We start from the raw sequence: 20,212 nt of genomic DNA, 5'->3' as shown, positions 1-20,212 counted from the left end.
TGAGAGAGGGAAAGCGATTTTAAAGCACAGGATTAAAGAATGACATTATAAGATAAAGAGGTTATCACGCTTGTGTGTTTGGGGATGGTAAATATCCTGTATTAGGAATAAACACTATGTATTTAGCTCGCCAAGGCTCGCTAAATACAATGATTATTCCTAATGCAGGATATTTAGCATCCCCAAACACACTCGCGTGATAACCTCTATGTATTCTCAAGGAAAAAGAAATATTAACCATACACTGAAGAAATATTTTGTTATGGACATTTAGAAAATATATACTGATTGAGTAATGTAGAATGCAACTTCACTTTTCACAACACAATGGCGCGTAGAGATATGTGAAAAATATATAATAATTAATAGTATTCCTAGAAAGATACATGTCCTCTGATACCATTATGGTTGATCTTGTTGACTGAATATGAAAACGGCTGTAAATTCATTTGATATAGCGAAAAAAGTATTTTAAAATGATCAAACGAAAACTGATGATTCGTGTGATTGTTGTCACTCGTCTGTTGAAACAATACTGCTTTTTTATGTGTTTGCCTGCGTGCGTAGTTGGAAATAAAAATGTAAAAATATGATATGATTTCCTAAGCATAATGAATGGTTAGTTTCATACATTTAGCATATCTTTGACCACATCCAACAAATATTAGATTATCAACCTCGTATTTTTTCTCAGTTTATGGTTACTCTCATGGGTGGGTTTTAAACCTTCATTGGACTTTTCTACAATTATAAAAAGTAAATTCCATGTGTTGTTTTAACCACGTGTTGGGGTATTGGGGGCTGGTTGTTTTGGCATATAGGCGTTTTGAGAGACAATCACAAGAACAGCTAGTGCGGCAGACACGCTGACGGACAGCCTGGCACCATGAGAGTATTCCGGACACTCTCTAGCGTCGGACGCTCAGCCACGATACAGTGCCAAGATGGCGGACGCGGTATGGTTTCTTCAGAATGTTCCGAGTTTGAATGAGTTTGAATGGTATCAGGTGCCGTCATCCACTTTGAAGATGCTTTTCAAAAAGAAACAGCCAAATTAATATCCGTATTCCTTACAAGAATGACAATATTGACGGGATGCCCCAGGACATTTTGTAAGTCCTGTCAAGCATCACTGAGCACGTTTCAACACAATCTCACTGTTGAAGGTCATTCTCTGATCTTTCGCATCCCCATGTTTTGATAAACTTCCGCATAGGAGGTTTTCGGGGCCAGTTTCTCAGTGACTTTGCTCTTGTAAAGCATATATCCTCGAACCGAGTCATAACGCTATCGCTCAGGTTTTGAATTGGAATATAAAAGATGGAAGTCAACGAAATGAAAATAATGAATGAAACAGACGCAGACGGTCATCCCAAGAGCGGAGCGTCACTATTAGGGCGTCCACCCTCCAGAAAGAAGGTGGTCCGAAAGGTCCGAGTCCGAAAGGTATGTATTCTATATAGTATTCTTCATTTCCTCGATTAAACGCCCGGACGTTTGTTTCTTTCAGACACATTAACCTACCGTTTGGGACGGTTCTGAACCATACAGTGTTTGTAAACAATAGCCGATCACCCAGCTGATCTACGAGCTATAGTCGGCTCTCCTCGGCTTATTCCGTTTCTGCTCGGCTTATTCCGTTTCTGCTCCAGTGACCCCCATTCGCCATGATTCGCCCCTTTCCGTAACCTGCAAGAAGACTCGTCCCCCTATCGATGAATGTTATGTGCGAAAATACGACAAACCAATCAGAATGCGCGTAAGATTTCAAGTTCTTCGTCAAAGAATCCCTCAGAAATTTTTTTTGATTTTACATATGTCTTGCATCTAAAAATATCCTAAAGACACAGTTAAATGTGTTCAATCATACTGTATAATTCCGCATGTCCCAATGTGCTTTAAAACTGCATCTGAAATATATATGATATATGGGGAAATATATGTGAACCATTACAAAACGAGTTGACAATTGTTTTAGGTATGCCCGTTTGCGCTAAGACGGAACCCGGTCACAAAAATGATCACGAGAGGGGCACGAGTCGCTATTCGGCTTGTCCCGGAATAACACGAGTTGGTCACGAATGCAGTGACCCCACCGCGGGTGTAGGCTTATCACGTGACCGTAGTTTCCTCTTGTTTGTAAACAAGCGCACTTACTCTGAAATAAGAACAGACATGTCAAATGCAACCCTTCTGTGCGCTTTAAATATTGTTTTACATAATTACATTGATATACTACTACAACTGCGACAGTGAGGTGCATGACAATATATCTTCTTGTGAGGATGAACTCTAGCTGTTGTAGGTCACATGTCACTAAGACAAGCAACTAGTAACTCATGACCTTCAGATTGTTAGCCCAACAACTAACCAACTGAGCTACTTCCACACTGTAGACTTAGTGCAAATAAACCCAGTCATGCCTGAGACAGTACAGAACTAAAATGGTTGAACAGGTGACGGACACTTAAAATTACAAGGCCTACAGATAGGCATGGTGTTTTGTGACTTTTGTCTACGGACACTTACGAGTGAACCTGATGCCATTCGACACACTCGTCAATACATTTGTTGATTGTATACCACTTGTTGGTTGTTTGTTGGTTTCATGCCTAGTTCTTTTACGTACAGATTTCTGGGTTAATGTATTGTTCCACTTTGGGAACACATAACACTTTGTTAAGTTGCTGTCTTTACTAACATTTTTAGCTGTTGACTACATATCCAGGTGAGCTACATTATTCCATGACAAGAACAGTTGGGAACAAAAATGTATATTTTTCAATTGATAGAAATGTCAGATGCATAAAATGTTTATGTTGTTACTTTTACTTTCAGCCATTGTGCTGGCGACCACCATCAGGTGATAATCAGTATGATGGATGCTGTACAAACTGCCTCCGACTCTCTCTCATCTTTTACATGCTCTATTTAGTGGTAAGTTAACATGTCCTTATTTGGGTGTTGTAGTGAAGCCATTTTTGCTGAAATCAGAACTGGTTGTTTCCTTGATAATAATTCGCTGTGCAGAGTTGCGTCCCTTGGGCACGCCAGAAACCTATGATTGTGGGTTCGAATCCTGGTTCGCCCAAATTATGTTTCTAGGTTTGTCAGCACCATACACGTGCTCGTGGGTTTCACCGAAGTGGTAAACGTCTTAGACGTGCATCACTTCGGGCTTTCCTCCCACAATAAGCTGACACGCCGTGATATAACTGGAATACTGTTAAAAGCGGCGTTAAACCCAACTCACTCACTCCTTGATAATAAGGAACGCCTTTGTGATCTAGTGGTAGAGCGTCCGCCCTGAGAGCGGATGGTTGGGGTTTTCAATCCCCAGCCGTGTCATAAAAGAAAACTCTTGTCTTTTTCCTTGCTGAAAAATAGTTGAGTCTTTGGTCGAATGGTCAATATACCAAATGTTTATGACAGCATCTTGGAGATTCACTGCCATGAATAAGGCCTGATTTTATTAAATGATCTTTGCGATTGATTTTCGCCCAGGACACATCTTAAATAAACTATAGGCAACCTGGATATTTGACATGAATAAAGCATGATTGTATGAAATGATCTTTGTGATCATGATGATCTCCATTAACTGAGTTGCTTGAGTTGGAAAATACCAAGAGGGTCTATCAGATCAAACATTTCCTTGCTTTCATTCCAAGGTTTGTTCTCTCGTTTTCCCTTTGTGACAGATATGATGGAGAAGGGAATGTTATGTCGGATGTTCGTTTGTTCATCAGAATGTCCTGTCAGAATGGCGTTTGTTCCCATCCCAGGATGAATGATCACATTAGTTACCGTATTCGACGCAATAACCGCCCCGCTCTAATAAGTGCCCACGGCATTATTTGCTAATATATTGGCTAGTGGACAATCCCATTTAGCACCCCTTCCGATTGATCAATGTACACAAGAATTATTTATTCGCGTATAATACGCACTCGTGTCTTATATGCATTCTTAATTATGGGCAATTAAATTCCGGAAAAACATATCTCTCGCATATAAACATTTCATTCTGTCAGCATAAACCACGAAATTTATCTTTCAACTCTGTTTTTTTCCACCAAAATAATATTCTAATAAGAGCCCCCTATTTCTAATTTTGAGAGCGCCCTGGGCGCTTATTATGTCGAATACGGTAAATTGTTTAGACTGTGTATCTAGACACAATATGCTGGTGTTGCTGGGTGCATGATCAGAGTGTGAACTGTCTGTTTTGTCCGACCTCTTCAAAAGATGGTTCCACATTAAGTACACAACTGTCGTTGAAATATATATTTTCATTAGTCTGCAAAAAGGATTTGCTATAGAGTTGCCATCCAAATACTGGTAAAACTGGTAGTCCACAAGGTATTGTCACTAGACCTCCTGTAGTTTGCTGGTCTCAGACTAACTTATGTTAATTTTGAACCCTACCAATCTATACCTTCAGATGATTACAAAAATCCTATTATCATGATTATTATTATCATTATTATTATTATTATTATTATTATTGACATACCGTCAATATAGTCGACATCAGAAAGTGAGGAGACGAGCAGGATAGGTCAGGCACCACCTTACTTACTCAGCCATGTTAGAAAAGGTCCCCAGCCACCTATGCTGGTTATAGCATGTTTAGGAGGTGACTAAATGGATCAGCATGGTTTAACCTTGACCCACAAAACTAGGGGACCAGAGGGCCCCTAATTACAAATTTCAAGGGTCCTTACAGGAAATAAGAGTTTGCTGTAGAGTAATGGATGTGTGTAGTATGCTGTGCTGTAAGATTTAGTAATTACTTTAATTACAGAAACTCTGTAGTTCTTGTCAAGAGTTTGTTTTAAACATATTTATATTTTATTGACATATATGGTCAAAAGTTATCCAACTTAGGTGTCCCTTTCCGTAATGTATTTGTACAGATATATACATATATATACACACATAAACATACACATATACATACACATGTACATACACATATACATTTACATATACATACATATACAGAAATACATACAACCGATGTGCAAACTGTATGAATCCGCGTAGCGGATTCTTACAAAAGTTTGCGCATCGGTTTTTCGATTCATACCTCAATGAACCGAAAAAAATACACAGTCAATGCTTATAATTAAATTCGACAACGTAAAACATGTTTTATCTACAATAGTTTAACCCAAAACAGTTGCATATATCAAAACAGACAAAAATAACGGCATTGATGAACATTCCAGGTGTAGGAATACCTACAGTGGCGTGACATGAATCACATGAATCATGAAAGTTGAACCGTGGCGAGCGGGAAAAAAAACAGGCGAGCGAGCCTGCACGTTTGCTGTTTCATTCATTCTCGGCCTTCGGTTTCAAAGGGTAGTTCGGACAATGAATATGCATGAAAGTCGCTAAATGTCCTGTGCATGACGATACACGTGAGCAGAAAGGGAATTCCCTCGACTCTAGTATTGGGATTCCCCGACATTCCGCAGTAATAAAAGAAGTGCGCAGCGGTGGGCGTGGCTTAATTTTTTACATTCATTGGGAAATGAATGCAATAACACGTGACCAGTTCAGCTAATCATAATGCAGGAATTTCCATGAACACAGCGAAAATTTAATTATATGCACATATTACATTTATAGTAACAAAGAGAAATATATTTGCACAAGAACATAAACTTAATGTTTGCAAGAATAACATAAACATACATAAGAAATGCCTATATAAACAAAATTCACTTGTATATACACATTAATCCAAAATACATGCAAGACTACATATGTAATTACACAATCATACATACACTTATATACATGTACATATATGCACACATACACACACTACATACATACACATGTACCCTTGTATACGCATGCATACATATAATATATATATACATACACATACACATATTTACACACATACACAAAGATATACATACCCGTAGACATTATGCTTACGGAAGGAGGCAGAGATACCCATGTATTATATACATGCACGCAATTTATACACTAATGGCATAATTAATGATAAGTGGTCGCAGAGCAATATTCTATATTTATGATAAAGAGTTACTCGAATCTATTAGTCGACAGTATATATTTTTGAACGCTGTTGAAGATGAGGTTATTGTGACTTTCAGCTAGGGATACATCACCGTAGAGGATATTTTGTATTGTACATCTAGTTCCAGCTTTTATAATGTTAGCGAACATGATACTTCTGGGAATAGTGTAATTGGGACATTCAAGTGTATGTTGTCAGATAAATTTACTTTAAAGAGGTCTGCATTTAGGGAACTGCAAGAATGCCTTAGGCGTGTATGTAAAATATTAGCTCTTCGGTTGCCGATTGAGAAGTATGGAGGTGGAGCTGCAATGGTTGTTTTAATCATATGTTTAAAATGTGATAATGATGTTGCACTTCTGTATTCAGGGGGTAACTCATTCCATAATTTGATTGAAGAAGGTATAAATGATTGTTGGTGTGTAGATGTTCGTGCATGCGGCAAATTCATATTGTAGATTGTACAAACTTTTTTATTTTTCCTTCTATAAGATGATTTCCATCCTGTCTCAAAATATAAACTCAATCTTGAGGAGAATTTAGGGAGATCTGTTACTATGCGAGCGGCTTCGAGTTGAATCATTTTAAGTTTTTTGGAATTTTCTTGACTGCAGTTATCCCATACCTCTGAAGCATATTCTAATATTGGCCTTATTAAAACAAGATATATTTTGGACAGGGTTGGTCTGTCAAGTAAATATTCAACGGTTCTTAATGAACAAATTATTTTGGAAGCTGAGTGGCAAATGTCATCAACGAGAGTAAATTCACTAGATTATCAGCAAGAAAGTTGATGTAGACTAAAAACAGAAAGGGACCTAAGACCAAGCCCTTGGGGACACCGGCTCTTGTTAATTTCAAAGATGAAAAGCTGCCATTTACAAAAACCTTTTGTCTCCTCTGACCATGCTGACTAACATAGTCTTCTAACCATAGTAAGAGTTTGGTACAATGAATATTATCGTGTGTTCCTCAGGATGCAATAAATATTTCTTCTCGTAATCCCTGGATCGGGTGGTCAGGCATGGCAAGTTGGTTGAGTGGGTGTCGTCCCACCCCAACAGGGTGGTTCATTGCTCATTATATCAATCACTGGATTGTTTGATCCAGACAGGACTATTTACGGTCCCATAATTTTTTGGTTGGAGTGCAGCGCTAAAACAATCACAGACACGTTAAGATAATAGTGGCCAGGCTCTGTGACTTCGCTTGTGCCCCGATTACGAGGATCAGTGTATTCAATCATTGGTTTGTCCCTGGTCCTGAGTGAATTGTCTGCATGCCACAGTGACATCTAACTGCCACATTATGCAGCAACATACTCTCAGATATCATACTGTGAAATTCCATCAAGAACAACAATGTCATATATATTTAAATATGACATGCAAACCATGACTTGGCTGTCAACAGTTTGTCTGATCAAAGAGCATTCAAGTAATCCTACTTTCGTTAGACAGAATTATTACAAAAACCTTATGACTTGCAGATTACATGTCTCATCATCAGTAATCTTTAAAGTGTCATTGACGAAATTGCGCAAAACCGTATTATTTACAATTGACAATAAGTTCTATCACGCTTTACTGGACGCTTTGATCACACTCGCTGTGGTCACACTTGAGTGGACTTGTCACAGTGATTGAATTAATTAGTGTCAAGCGCTTTACTGAGTATCGTGGTGCGCACCCATCTCGCGTGCAAGAACCGTCTGTGACTGTTTAGGGTGACCTGTTTGCTTGTATCCCCAGGCTGTTGGATATATTTTCCTACGAAAGGGTGTGTGGCTTCTGATCACTGATTCCAAGACAGATCCTCACCTGGATAATCCAATACAAGTGGCTGCATACTTCATTATCATGGCTGGTGTGGCTGTGGTCCTCCTGGCGTTCTGTGGATGCTGCGGGGCGATACGGCAAAACAGAAGTGTCTTATCAGGTGTAAGTATACAATTATCATATGTAACTACTGTCAGGCTTGGTGACTGGGTTGGTGCATGTCATCATGTCCCATGCGTGAGTCGATGCTCATGCTGTCAATCACTGAATTGTCTGGTCAAGACTCGATTATTTACAAACCACCATCATTTAGCTGGAATATTGCTGAGTGCAGCATTAAGCAACACACAAAGCAAAAAATCTTCAAGGTGAAATCAGTCAGGGTACAATGTATTTGCTTGTAACAAGGTTAGTCTTTTATGTGAATTTTGAAATGATTTTTATCACAAAATGTGTAATCATTCTTGTAAAATACTTAGATGGAATGTGTTTAGATCAATTGTAAGAAACAGGATGAGATGATTTAGCATGATGTTAAGAACATGATGTAGGTTACATAAATAGATGTCACACATGACAGCCAAGTACAGTGAAACCCTGATAGTCTGGAAACTGTGCATTCCGGACACTTATTGTTGGAGATGCTTATAATTCAATTATTGGTATATTACAATGTCCCATTTTTTCATAATTTAGGAATTTCTTATTTAAACAATTAGAAATTGTCACTCTCTTAATGAACATGGCTTCACAGTGTCCTATTGGGGATCATTTTGTGGATGAGTTTTGGTTTGACTATGTAGAGTATCTGAGTTAAGTCTCACAAACTTACTTACGTAAGGCGCCGCAATTCGCTGTGCAGTGTTGCGTCCCTTTGGCATGCCAGAAACCTATGATTGTGAGTTTGAATCATGGTTCACCCCGATGATGTTTCTAGGTTTGTCAGCACCATACCCGTGCTCATTCCCTCATTAAGCTGACTCATCATGATATAACTGGAATACTGTTCAAAGCAGCGTTAAACCCAACTCACTCACTCTAACAAATTGTATCTTCTTGTGTTTCAGTTTGGATCAGTATTATTAATAGTATCAATATTACTCTGTGTGGTGTCAGGAATTTGGTTCACCTATCGGGACATGGTAGGTACACATGAAATATTCTGTTGGTAAGTCATGACGAATCTACAGTGTGTTCCAATCAACATTATATTTTACCTTACACTACTTGTTTAGCTGATAGTGGGACGGGCAGGCTGGGATGTGTGCTGAATGGGACATGCAGTTCACAATTGAACCCTTTGTACAAAATTGGGGCATGGGTGGCCCAGTTGTCTAAGGCGCCGCGATTCGCTGTGCAGAGTTGCGTCCCTTTGGCAGGCCAGTAACCTATGATTGTGGGTTCGAATCCTGGTTAGCCCCTATTATATTTCTAGATTTGTCAGCACCACACCCGTGCTCGTGGGTTTCACCGAAGTGGTAAATGTCTGAGACCTAACTTACTTCCGGTTTTCCTTCCACATTAAGCTGGCATCCTGCGATGTAACTGGAATACTGTTAAAAGCGGCGTTATACCCAATTCACTCATTCACTCACTTGTACAAGTGTAATGTCAACTAATTTGTGTATCTTTATCTCTCCCTCCCTGGAGGGGTTTCCTGTTTTTTAACCAAAGTTCTGTAAGACCCAGACAGTGATATTTCTAGACCTGCCAAGAAGCCGATATTCAGTCACGAGTTTGCAGTGAATATCTGTAAAAGTTCCCAAAGTAGACTTGTACATTTTTTACTATAATTATCGTTATGGCTTTGAGGAGGTGACTTGTATTTCACTAATAACAGGACCAATATAGAGAAAAAGGCTTGAATGCTTAACATTATTGCATTGAATGAACTGTTAAAATTTGATGCCAAAATGTCTCTAAAAATAATTATTTGCCCACGAAGGGAAGTTAGATTCGAATTGTAGATAATTCCAGCCTCACTTGATCAATGTTTTGAGTGGACATGGATAACCTGACATTTAAAGTTCCACGATTCACTGTTGCACGGTAGCCCATCCCTTACTTACTCCAGGATTCACTGATCCATGGTAGCCCATCCCTTAATTACTCCAGGATTCACTGATGCATGGTAGCCCATCCCTTACTTACTCCAGGATTCACTGATCCATGGTAGCCCATCCCTTATTTACTCCAGGATTCACTGTTGCATGGTAACCCATCCCTTACTTACTCCAGGATTCACTGATGCATGGTAGCCTATCCCTTACTCCAGGATTCACTGATGCATGGTAGCCCATCCCTTACTTACTCCAGGATTCAATGATACATGGTAGCCCATCCCTTCCTTACTCCAGGATTAACTGATGCATGGTAGCCTATCCCTTACTCCAGGATTCACTGTTGCATGGTAACCCATCCCTTACTTACTCCAGGATTCACTGATGCATGGTAGCCCATCCCTTACTCCAGGATTCACTGATGCATTGTAACCCATCCCTTACTTACTCCAGGATTCACTGATGCATGGTAGCCTATCCCTTACTCCAAGATTCACTGATGCATGGTAGCCCATCCCTTACTTACTCCAGGATTCAATGATACACGGTAGCCCATCCCTTCCTTACTCCAGGATTCACTGTTGCATGGTAGCCCATCCCTTACTTACTCCAGGATTCAATGATACATGGTAGCCCATCCCTTCCTTACTCCAGGATTAACTGATGCATGGTAGCCTATCCCTTACTCCAGGATTCACTGTTGCATGGTAACCCATCCCTTACTTACTCCAGGATTCACTGATGCATGGTAGCCTATCCCTTACTCCAGGATTCACTGATGCATTGTAACCCATCCCTTACTTACTCCAGGATTCACTGATGCATGGTAGCCTATCCCTTACTCCAAGATTCACTGATGCATGGTAGCCCATCCCTTACTTGCTCCAGGATTCAATGATACATGGTAGCCCATCCCTTCCTTACTCCAGGATTAACTGATGCATGGTAGCCTATCCCTTACTCCAGGATTCACTGTTGCATGGTAACCCATCCCTTACTTACTCCAGGATTCACTGATGCATGGTAGCCTATCCCTTACTCCAAGATTCACTGATGCATGGTAGCCCATCCCTTCCTTACTCCAGGATTAACTGATGCATGGTAGCCTATCCCTTACTCCAGGATTCACTGTTGCATGGTAACCCATCCCTTACTTACTCCAGGATTCACTGATGCATGGTAGCCTATCCCTTACTCCAGGATTCACTGATGCATGGTAACCCATCCCTTACTTACTCCAGGATTCACTGATGCATGGTAGCCTATCCCTTACTCCAGGATTCACTGTTGCATGGTAACCCATCCCTTACTTACTCCAGGATTCACTGATGCATGGTAGCCTATCCCTTACTCCAGGATTCACTGATGCATGGTAGCCCATCCCTTACTTACTCCAGGATTCAATGATACACGGTAGCCCATCCCTTCCTTACTCCAGGATTAACTGATGCATGGTAGCCCATCCCTTAATTACTCCAGGATTCAATGATACATGGTAGCCCATCCCTTCCTTACTCCAGGATTCACTGTTGCATGGTAGCCCATCCCTTACTTACTCCAGGATTCAATGATACACGGTAGCCCATCCCTTCCTTACTCCAGGATTCACTGATGCATGGTAACCCATCCCTTACTTACTCCAGGATTCACTGATGCATGGTAGCCTATCCCTTACTCCAGGATTCACTGTTGCATGGTAACCCATCCCTTACTTACTCCAGGATTCACTGATGCATGGTAGCCTATCCCTTACTCCAGGATTCACTGATGCATGGTAGCCCATCCCTTACTTACTCCAGGATTCAATGATACACGGTAGCCCATCCCTTCCTTACTCCAGGATTAACTGATGCATGGTAGCCTATCCCTTACTCCAGGATTCACTGTTGCATGGTAACCCATCCCTTACTTACTCCAGGATTCACTGATGCAGAGAAGCCCATCCCTCACTTAATCCAGGATTCACTGATGCATGGTAGCCCATCCCTTACTTACTCCAGGATTCACTGATACAGAGTAGCCCATCCCTCACTTACTCCAGGATTCACTGATGCATTGTAGCCCATCCCTTACACCAGGATTCACTGATGCAGAGTAGCCCACCCCTCACTTACTCCAGGATTCACTGATCCATGGTAGCCCACCCCTCACTTACTCCAGGATTCACTGATCCATGGTAGCCCATCCCTTACTTACTCCAGGATTCACTGTTGCATGGTAGCCCATCCCTTACACCAGGATTCACTGATGCATTGTAGGCCATCCCTTACTTACACCAGGATTCACTGATTGTTGACTCAACTCCCATATTCATGCTGATGATTTTACGTTTGTCAGCACCATAGCCATGCTTGAGGGTTTTTTCAAGTTGGTAATCTATGATCTGTCACACTTTGGGATTTTCAGCCACATTTAGCTGACTAAAGTGACACACTGTGCTGAAATACTGATTGATGTTTCAAAATGTTTTCAGTAAACATTTAGTTTCCTTACCATAAGTTATCACTTTAGCTGTGAATGAAGTATCACTCATCTTACGTTGATTTGACAACTGGTAAAATGTTACAAGTCTTTTTCTTTCAGCTAATCCCATACTTTATGGACTTTATGCATAACGGGTTAAAGAATCAGTATGGCATGGACACAGAGAGCAATCCGGATAACAGTGTCGTCACTAGTTTGTGGGACTTGGTTCAGCAAGAGGTTGGTCTCTCATTCTGTAATAACAAGACTGTCTCCATGGTCTAGTAGTAGACCGTCTACCTGGAGAGCCGAAGGTCCGGGGTTCGATCTCCGGCTGAGTCATACCAAAAGACATTAAAAGATGTTACTTGTTGTTACCATGCCTGGCGCTCAGCATTTTGTGGCAAAAACGTGGACTGTTTTTTTTGTTGAGTTTCCATGGCAACAATTTTGACTTAGACTGAAAATGACAGTAGTTCTCCTTCCCAGAGCAGACCTTGAAAACCGTACACAGGGGTAGAAACTAACATATTTAGTCCACTAGTCCTTATAATGATAACATATATATAGCAAAACCCTTAAAAAAGGCAAATTTCTACTAGTCCTTATGATACCTTAACTATTGGCAAGTTTGGTAAGGACTACATTACTAGTGCCATAGATAGGTCTAGTGGTGATTTTTCAAATTTTTCATAGCAATGACTTTGACTTAGTTCACTGGGGCTGATACCTTGCACACAACCAGACATGTGATATTGGCGGGAGATATGAGTATTTCCTGTTTGCTTTATCTAAGATGGTCTTTCCCTCACTTCAGCTGAATTGCTGTGGCATGTCTGACAACAGTTCTTCTAAACAGAACAGATCCTGGGAATTCTATACCATGAATACGCAGTGGTATTTGGAAATGCAGAATGACAGTGAGTATCCCATTATTATGGTAACAGTAAAAGTCACACCTGTGTAAGATGGTTCGTAATATGAAACCATCCTACTCCACAGTCACACCTGTGTAAGATAGAAAGTGATATGTAACCATCCTACTCTACAGTCACACCTGAGTAAGATGGCAGGTGATATGTAACCATCCTACTCTACAGTCACACCTGTGTAAGATGGTTTGTGATATGTAACTATCCTACTCTACAGTCGCACCTGTGTAAGATGGTTTGTGATATGTAACCATCCTACTCTACAGTCACACCTGAGTAAGATGGCAGGTGAAATGTAACCATCCTACTCTACAGTCGCACCTGTGTAAGATGGCAGGTGATATGTAACCATCCTACTCTACAGTCACACCTGAGTAAGATGGCAGGTGAAATGTAACCATCCTACTCTACAGTCACACCTGTGTAAGATGACAGGTGATATGTAACCATCCTACTCCACAGTCACACCTGTGTAAGATGGCAGGTGATATGACACCATCCTACTCCACAGTCACACCTGTGTAAGATGGCAGGTGATATGAAACCATCCTACTCCACAGTCACACCTGTGTAAGATGGCAGGTGATATGAAACCATCCTACTCCACAGTCACACCTGTGTAAGATAGAAGGTGATATGTAACCATCCTACTCCACAGTCACACCTGTGTAAGATGGTTTGTGATATGTAACTATCCTACTCTACAGTCACACCTGTGTAAGATGGCAGGTGATATGTAACCATCCTACTGTACAGTCACACCTGTGTAAGATGGTTTGTGATATGTAACTATCCTACTCTACAGTCACACCTGTGTAAGATGGTTCGTAATATGAAACCATCCTACTCCACAGTCACACCTGAGTAAGATAGAAGGTGATATGTAACCATCCTACTCTACAGTCGCACCTGTGTAAGATGGTTTGTGATATGTAACTATCCTACTCTACAGTCACACCTGTGTAAGATGGTTCGTAATATGAAACCATCCTACTCCACAGTCACACCTGAGTAAGATAGAAGGTGATATGTAACTATCCTACTATACAGTCACACCTGTGTAAGATGGCAGGTGATATGTATATATATTTTTGTTTAATTCATTATATTTCGCTTTTCACTAGTGTTATTTGTTAATGAATTTTGTGTTCTCATTTTTGATTGCATGTTTGTTGTTCAGTTTTTCAGTGTGAATATTTTGTAATAATATCAGTGTAAATTATTCATCACATAGATTAAGCCTACACAACATGATGTTATTGAAAATGATTTTTAACTCCCTACAAATCCAAAAACATGGCATCACTTCTAGTTGTCTGTGTTATTTCAGTTTATTTTTATCCCCTGCTATGAAGTGGGGATATAGGAACGGAATCTGTCCATCCATCTGTCCCTCTGTCCACCGGTGTGCTTCTCAAAGTGGACAAACTTTCTCCAAAACTATTTAAGTCAGAGAAATGAAATTTAACACTGATATTACTGATCATTATCTCCAGTGAGTTGGAAAATTGGTGTCTTTTGTTCATTTTTTACAGTGTTATTGCCCTTGCTCCGTGTATTTCAAGTTAGTGCATACTGTGTGAAATGGGGACAAAATGTCTACGGAATTACTGAAGTTACTTCAATGAAAGTTTGCATGCTTATCTAAGAGATACTTGTCAAGACTGAGTTCTAATGTGCCCATGGCAGGGGATAGTGATAATGCTGTTTTCTTGTCACCTATTCCTCAGTACAGCTGTTGTTGTTTTTGCCTGCCTTTAGTTGCTTCCCATGCTGTGGTCTTACTGTGCTGACATGACACAAGGCACGCTTTCCATCTGAAGGTCAGAGCCAACAGAAGGTTCCTCACAGCTGCTGTGACCCTGAGGGGGACTTGGCCGTATGTACCGGACAAGCCTACTTCCCAGGACCCCCTAACTATCTCAATTCATCGATCGGAAATTTTAATCAGGCCAACCCTTACTTATACACAAATGTGAGTACTTGGTGATCCTACTTTGGGGTGACTATATATGTATTTGATTCAGTTTTCCATGTTCATCCCCCTGTGGGGACTCTGGGTTGGAGTAAGTCCCCCTCACCTTTCGTATGCTTGTCGTGACGGAAATGGGGATTGGCCGGTCATGCTTGCTGACTTAACAAACTTTCAAATACCTCATGGTTGCTTTAGGAGTTGACTTCATTGAATAGGGTGGTCAGCCCCTGTGACTTGGCTTGTAGATTTGGTCCCTTGTAAATTGTTTGATAGACATTACTAAGAAGTTGACGGTTGACGAAGTAGACACAATTTATGGATAACAGTAATTTAAGAAGTTGTTATCCATAAATTGTGTCAACCTTGGTCCCCTTTACCTAATTCTTGTCAAAAGAGCAGATGGAAATGGGGATCTTCCGATCATGTTTGTACGCATGTTTTGGAGTCGACTTGATTTGGAGTTCAATCAGGTGGTCAGGCTCTGTGCCCTGGCTGATTGTGTGTCACCACACTACGATCGTGTGGATCGGTGCTCTTGCCTTCAATCATTGGTTTGCCTGTTCCAGACTCATATATAGGCTGCCATGAAAACGATGGAATATTACTGACTGCAACAACCAATTGCTCTTGTATGTCCACATCTATATCCACTTAGGTCATGAAGTTTGTTTGTTTGTTTGTTGTTAAACGCCGCACTCAGCAATATTCCAGCTATTCGATGGCGGTCTGTAAATGATCTAGTCTGAACCAGACAATCCAGTGATCGACATCATGAGTATCGATCCACACAATTGGGATATGATGACATGCATCAACCAAGTCAGCGAGCCTGTCCAACCGATCCCGTAAGTCGCCTCTTAGGACAAGCATAGTCGCCTTTTACGGCAAGCATGGGTTGGTGAAGACCTATTCTACCCCAGATCTTCACGGGTATTAGATGATGTAGGAATCTATGACATAATAAACAGAACATTTGTGTTTTCATGTCAAATAACACGTGGCCACCTGCAGTATCTCATCGTGTGATCTGTACAAAGGCAGTGCCGCTCATGAAAATATCAGCTTTGTCAGGCTATGCAGTGCTTTTTGACAAGCCAAGTATATGTATATATGGTGAAAACCATGACATCACTGAAATACTGTTCTAAACCGTGTTCACCTAACTTAGCTCAGCTGACCCTAGAAAATATTGCTTTGTAAGCACGTGTACTTGATTTGACGTTCTTGATTTCAATTGTGTCTGATTTTTATCACTGTCAGGGTATTGAAGGTATGACACTCAGAGGAAATGTTTCCCAAGGTCCGTACTGCACGTTTTATTCAGGGTAATTTAAACTAAAGGAGATGGACGGATCCAAATGTATGTTACTGCGTGACAATTATTGGTAGGCAAAGGTGATTTTGTGCTTCCATTGTTGGCAACATTAAACTTACATGATTAAAGTCCAGATTTTCCCCCTCTTGCACAGCATTGGCATAAATGTTGGATGTCTGCACAAGCAACATTTCAGAAGATTCTTTTGTATGGAAACACACAATGGGAATAGTTTCTTTATCATAAAATATTATTTTAATAATCTAAGGTTAATGTATATTTTCATTCATTAAAGTAACTTTATAATCATGTGTGAATAAATACCTGAGTGAAATGCGCCAATTATTATATAGTGCCAAGCCTCAGTCTGAATTTATTGAAAATGGAAGGCAGTAGCCTTTCGTGCAAGTTTCTGCTATGGTTGACTTAATGTGCATATTTATCGGATTGTAATACCAAGTTCATTGGATTGGTGTATCACATCGATAACACTAACCACTGCATGATAATGATGGCATTATTTGTACACTTAAATAACATACATGTATGGTAGTTGAGTTCAATGGGAGTCCGGGGACACGGGTGGCCCAGTAGTCGAAGGCGCTGCGATTGGCTGTGCAGAGTTGCGTCCCTTGGGTATGCCAGAAACCTATGATTGTGGGTTCAAATCCCGGTTCACCTCGATTATGTTTCTAGGTTTGTCAGCACCATACTTGTGCTCGTCTGAGACCTGCATCTCTCCAGGCTTTCCTCCCACATTAAGCTGACACGCCGTGATATAACTGGAATAATGTTAAAATCAATGTTAATTCCCACCTCCCCACTCACTCACTCCATGAGTCCATGACTCATCATGCTGACCACCATGCTGAACGTTATATGACATACATGGAATGTATATCCTTTTTTCGTACTACATTTACTAACACACTTCTTGTTTGCTATTTCAGGACTGTTATGACTTGTTATCATCATTTTTGTTCATACTTCCTGCTTTTGCTGCCATGGGGTTTGTCATTGCGGTAAGTGTAATCTTAATTTATATTTCTGAGGTGCATTTTGATAAAGTTGCATGCAACCTTTGAAATAATGCCTTTGGAGCCTACCAGTTTTAGTGTAAGTGATTGTAGTGATATGACTGCTGTGAGTGTGTATTAAACTATTGAAATTGCAATAAAGATCAATTTGTGTATGTGGACCATGTAGTTTGTTCTTCCCAAAGTGTTCATTTTTTTGTACTTATCAAAAATAGAAATTCTTAACCAGATTTTGTGTGTTAACATGCATTTACTGCACATTTAAACATTTGATGAGTGATGATTCTTAACAGGACAACAGTTGACCCATGTCCAATATGAAAAACATGACACAATATCTCATGTGTGCACCATTATTTTAAGTACTGCCTGGCCATAGCCAAAATGAGAATACAGATCACACATTGGGGAATGTTAGCCCTCTCAGCCTGAAGTACAAACTGTTGAAGTGTCTGTGGTTTCCTTAAGACGCTTTCTTTCTTGGTGTTTGAATTCGTCCTAAAGGTGTTCTATTGGATGAATTTGTCACAATTGCCCTGGGCTGTTAAGTTGCCTTGCACTAGTACCAGGTTTGATGTTCAAGTGTGGGAGATTACCGCCCACATTGTAATGCTGCCACGACTTGGCTCTCCCATCAGCTCAATACACTGGACCATTACGTTGCCTTGCACCAGCACCAGGTTTGATCTACAGGTGTGGGAGATTTGTGCGCCCATCTTAATGCTGCTACTACCTGGCTCTTCCATCAGCTTGATGCAGCAAAGTCTTGAAAAGTCTGATGTCACATATGGAATTCAAAGAGAAGAACTTATTAGATAGAGGTGTCTCCCTGGCATGAAGGGACGTGTCTGAGTCAATATTTGGCCAGTTCCAACAATGTTCTGCAGTGATAGACTTTTTGTGCAGTCTTTGTTATTCACTGCTTGGACTCAAGCAGAAGGATTTTGTTTGTATCATAACATGTTATGGTTGTAAATCAGGTTTCTAAACTGGAATAATTTCATTAATCATATATGTCATGTTATAGTTTGTTTGATACTACTGACATCTAGAGCTTTCCCTTGATCCATCATTGGAACCATCAGCATAATCCGTGGAACCATCGATTGATGTAGTTTTCCTTTTTTTCAGGTACTTGGCATCATATTAACATTCTGTTTCTGGGCAAGGGTTAGTGTTATGTCATCACCAGGTGTGGTGATAGCGGTGTAGGCACTACTGGACAAGACTGTATGTGTGATTTGTGAGTTCAATGTGCCAACAGCTCACCATAAGTACCGCCTCCATGGTTTAGTGGTAGAGCATCCGCCTGGAGAGCGGAAGGCCCGGGGTTCGATCCTTACCCGCTTCATTCCAAAAGACGTTAAAAGATGGTACTTGTTGTTACCCTGCCTGGCGCTCGGAGTCAGTTTACTGTGTCTGAGTGGGGTACAGTGTATTCATGTTAAACTGCGGCATGCTATCTCAGTCTGCTAGCACTATAAATCGGCATCAGTCCGGATTAGTACAAGCAGCCACACACACACACGTGCATGCATGTTGCTATATAAGTGCAATAATCTTGGACGCGACCCAATTTCACCTCACCACAAGATGTATACAATGTATATGTGAGTTGTGAGATCAATGTGCCAACACCTCACCATAAGTATAGTGAGATTGAGGATCAGTTGCATGTGCGCTGTCGGCACCAGGGAAAGTTGCGAAACAAACTCCAAGTACATTATTGCAGAACTGAAACATAAAGTGGTCACTTTAGAACTGGAGAATGTAGAGTAGAAGTGTCAGTGGAATGGTTAGAACTGTCTGTGGAGAACTAACAGACACAAAGCATGGCAGCAGAGACATAGCGGACCTCCTTCAAAGATTACAGTTCTAGCACATTTTAGTGTTCACATTCTTGGAATAATATGCAAACATTTCAACTCATATTTAATTATTCACAGTGGAATAGAATTGGTCTCCATCATTCTTGCTTCCATCATGTTTCCAGAGCCTAACTCACAAAACGCTCAAATAGTAGGAACATGGGGGTTGCGCTAGAATTGTGTATTTTGCTATTCAGGAATTTTTAAAATTTTATTTATACAATTGATATTTGTTGAGTTGAAACGGCTTTCTGTTTTGTCCTAAATTAGACGGTTTATGTGCAATCATCCCGTCATGATACTCAAAACTTATTTATGAATATATTATACTGTTTTATACCAATTTGTTTTATCTCTAATTATGCCTATTGATCAGTGTTCCATTGAGTTCTGGTTGTGGTATTAGAACATCTCTTGCATCTTGATGTGAAGTAATGAGTTCCCTCCACACTAAATTGTTATTTACTCAAGTCCTACTTAACTGTTTCAATGCTACCTCATTAATATTAGACAATTTGAAGTAAGTCATGTTGCGGCAGTGATGAATCAGCTATACTATAGTCCACAAACATGATTTTGTTTTCTATTTCTTAATGTGTGTTTCAGCATGTCATTTCTGATTAGCTACAATATATGCAGCACTCTGTTTACTCTTCCATCTGTAGACAGGCCAAAAGTATTGTCTTCACTGGATCAGTTTGCATTGAGGAAAAATGGCTG

General features: G+C 40.4%; 1 protein-coding gene across 1 annotated transcript; it reads left to right on the top strand.

The window, feature by feature from the left end:
* The first annotated feature begins 810 nt into the window (after positions 1–810).
* LOC139479272 (tetraspanin-18-like) lies at positions 811–19,865 on the top strand. The gene is made up of 9 exons (XM_071262136.1): positions 811–1,446; positions 2,839–2,937; positions 7,816–8,004; positions 8,910–8,984; positions 12,486–12,605; positions 13,183–13,285; positions 15,121–15,272; positions 17,538–17,609; positions 18,756–19,865. The coding sequence occupies exons 1-9, from the start codon at positions 1,321–1,323 to the stop codon at positions 18,834–18,836; spliced, it is 1,017 nt and encodes a 338-aa protein (XP_071118237.1). The 5' UTR covers positions 811–1,320; the 3' UTR covers positions 18,837–19,865.
* The last annotated feature ends 347 nt before the right edge of the window (positions 19,866–20,212 follow it).

The sequence above is a fragment of the Haliotis cracherodii genome, unplaced genomic scaffold (assembly GCF_022045235.1).
Source record: "Haliotis cracherodii isolate W230 unplaced genomic scaffold, xgHalCrac1.p SCAF_4, whole genome shotgun sequence".
NCBI classification, from domain to species: domain Eukaryota; kingdom Metazoa; phylum Mollusca; class Gastropoda; order Lepetellida; family Haliotidae; genus Haliotis; species Haliotis cracherodii.
This window is presented reverse-complemented; position numbering and strand designations above follow the sequence as displayed.

What these genes read in the sequence shown, in the direction of transcription:
- LOC139479272 (XM_071262136.1), top strand. Translation starts at nt 1,321, where the DNA reads ATGGAAGTCAACGAAATGAAAATAATGAATGAAACAGACGCAGACGGT. An exon ending in TTTACATGCTCTATTTAGTG is followed by an intron (nt 2,938 to 7,815) that starts GTAAGTTAACAT and finishes TTGTATCCCCAG; the next exon opens with GCTGTTGGATATATTTTCCT. An exon ending in CCATGGGGTTTGTCATTGCG is followed by an intron (nt 17,610 to 18,755) that starts GTAAGTGTAATC and finishes CCTTTTTTTCAG; the next exon opens with GTACTTGGCATCATATTAAC.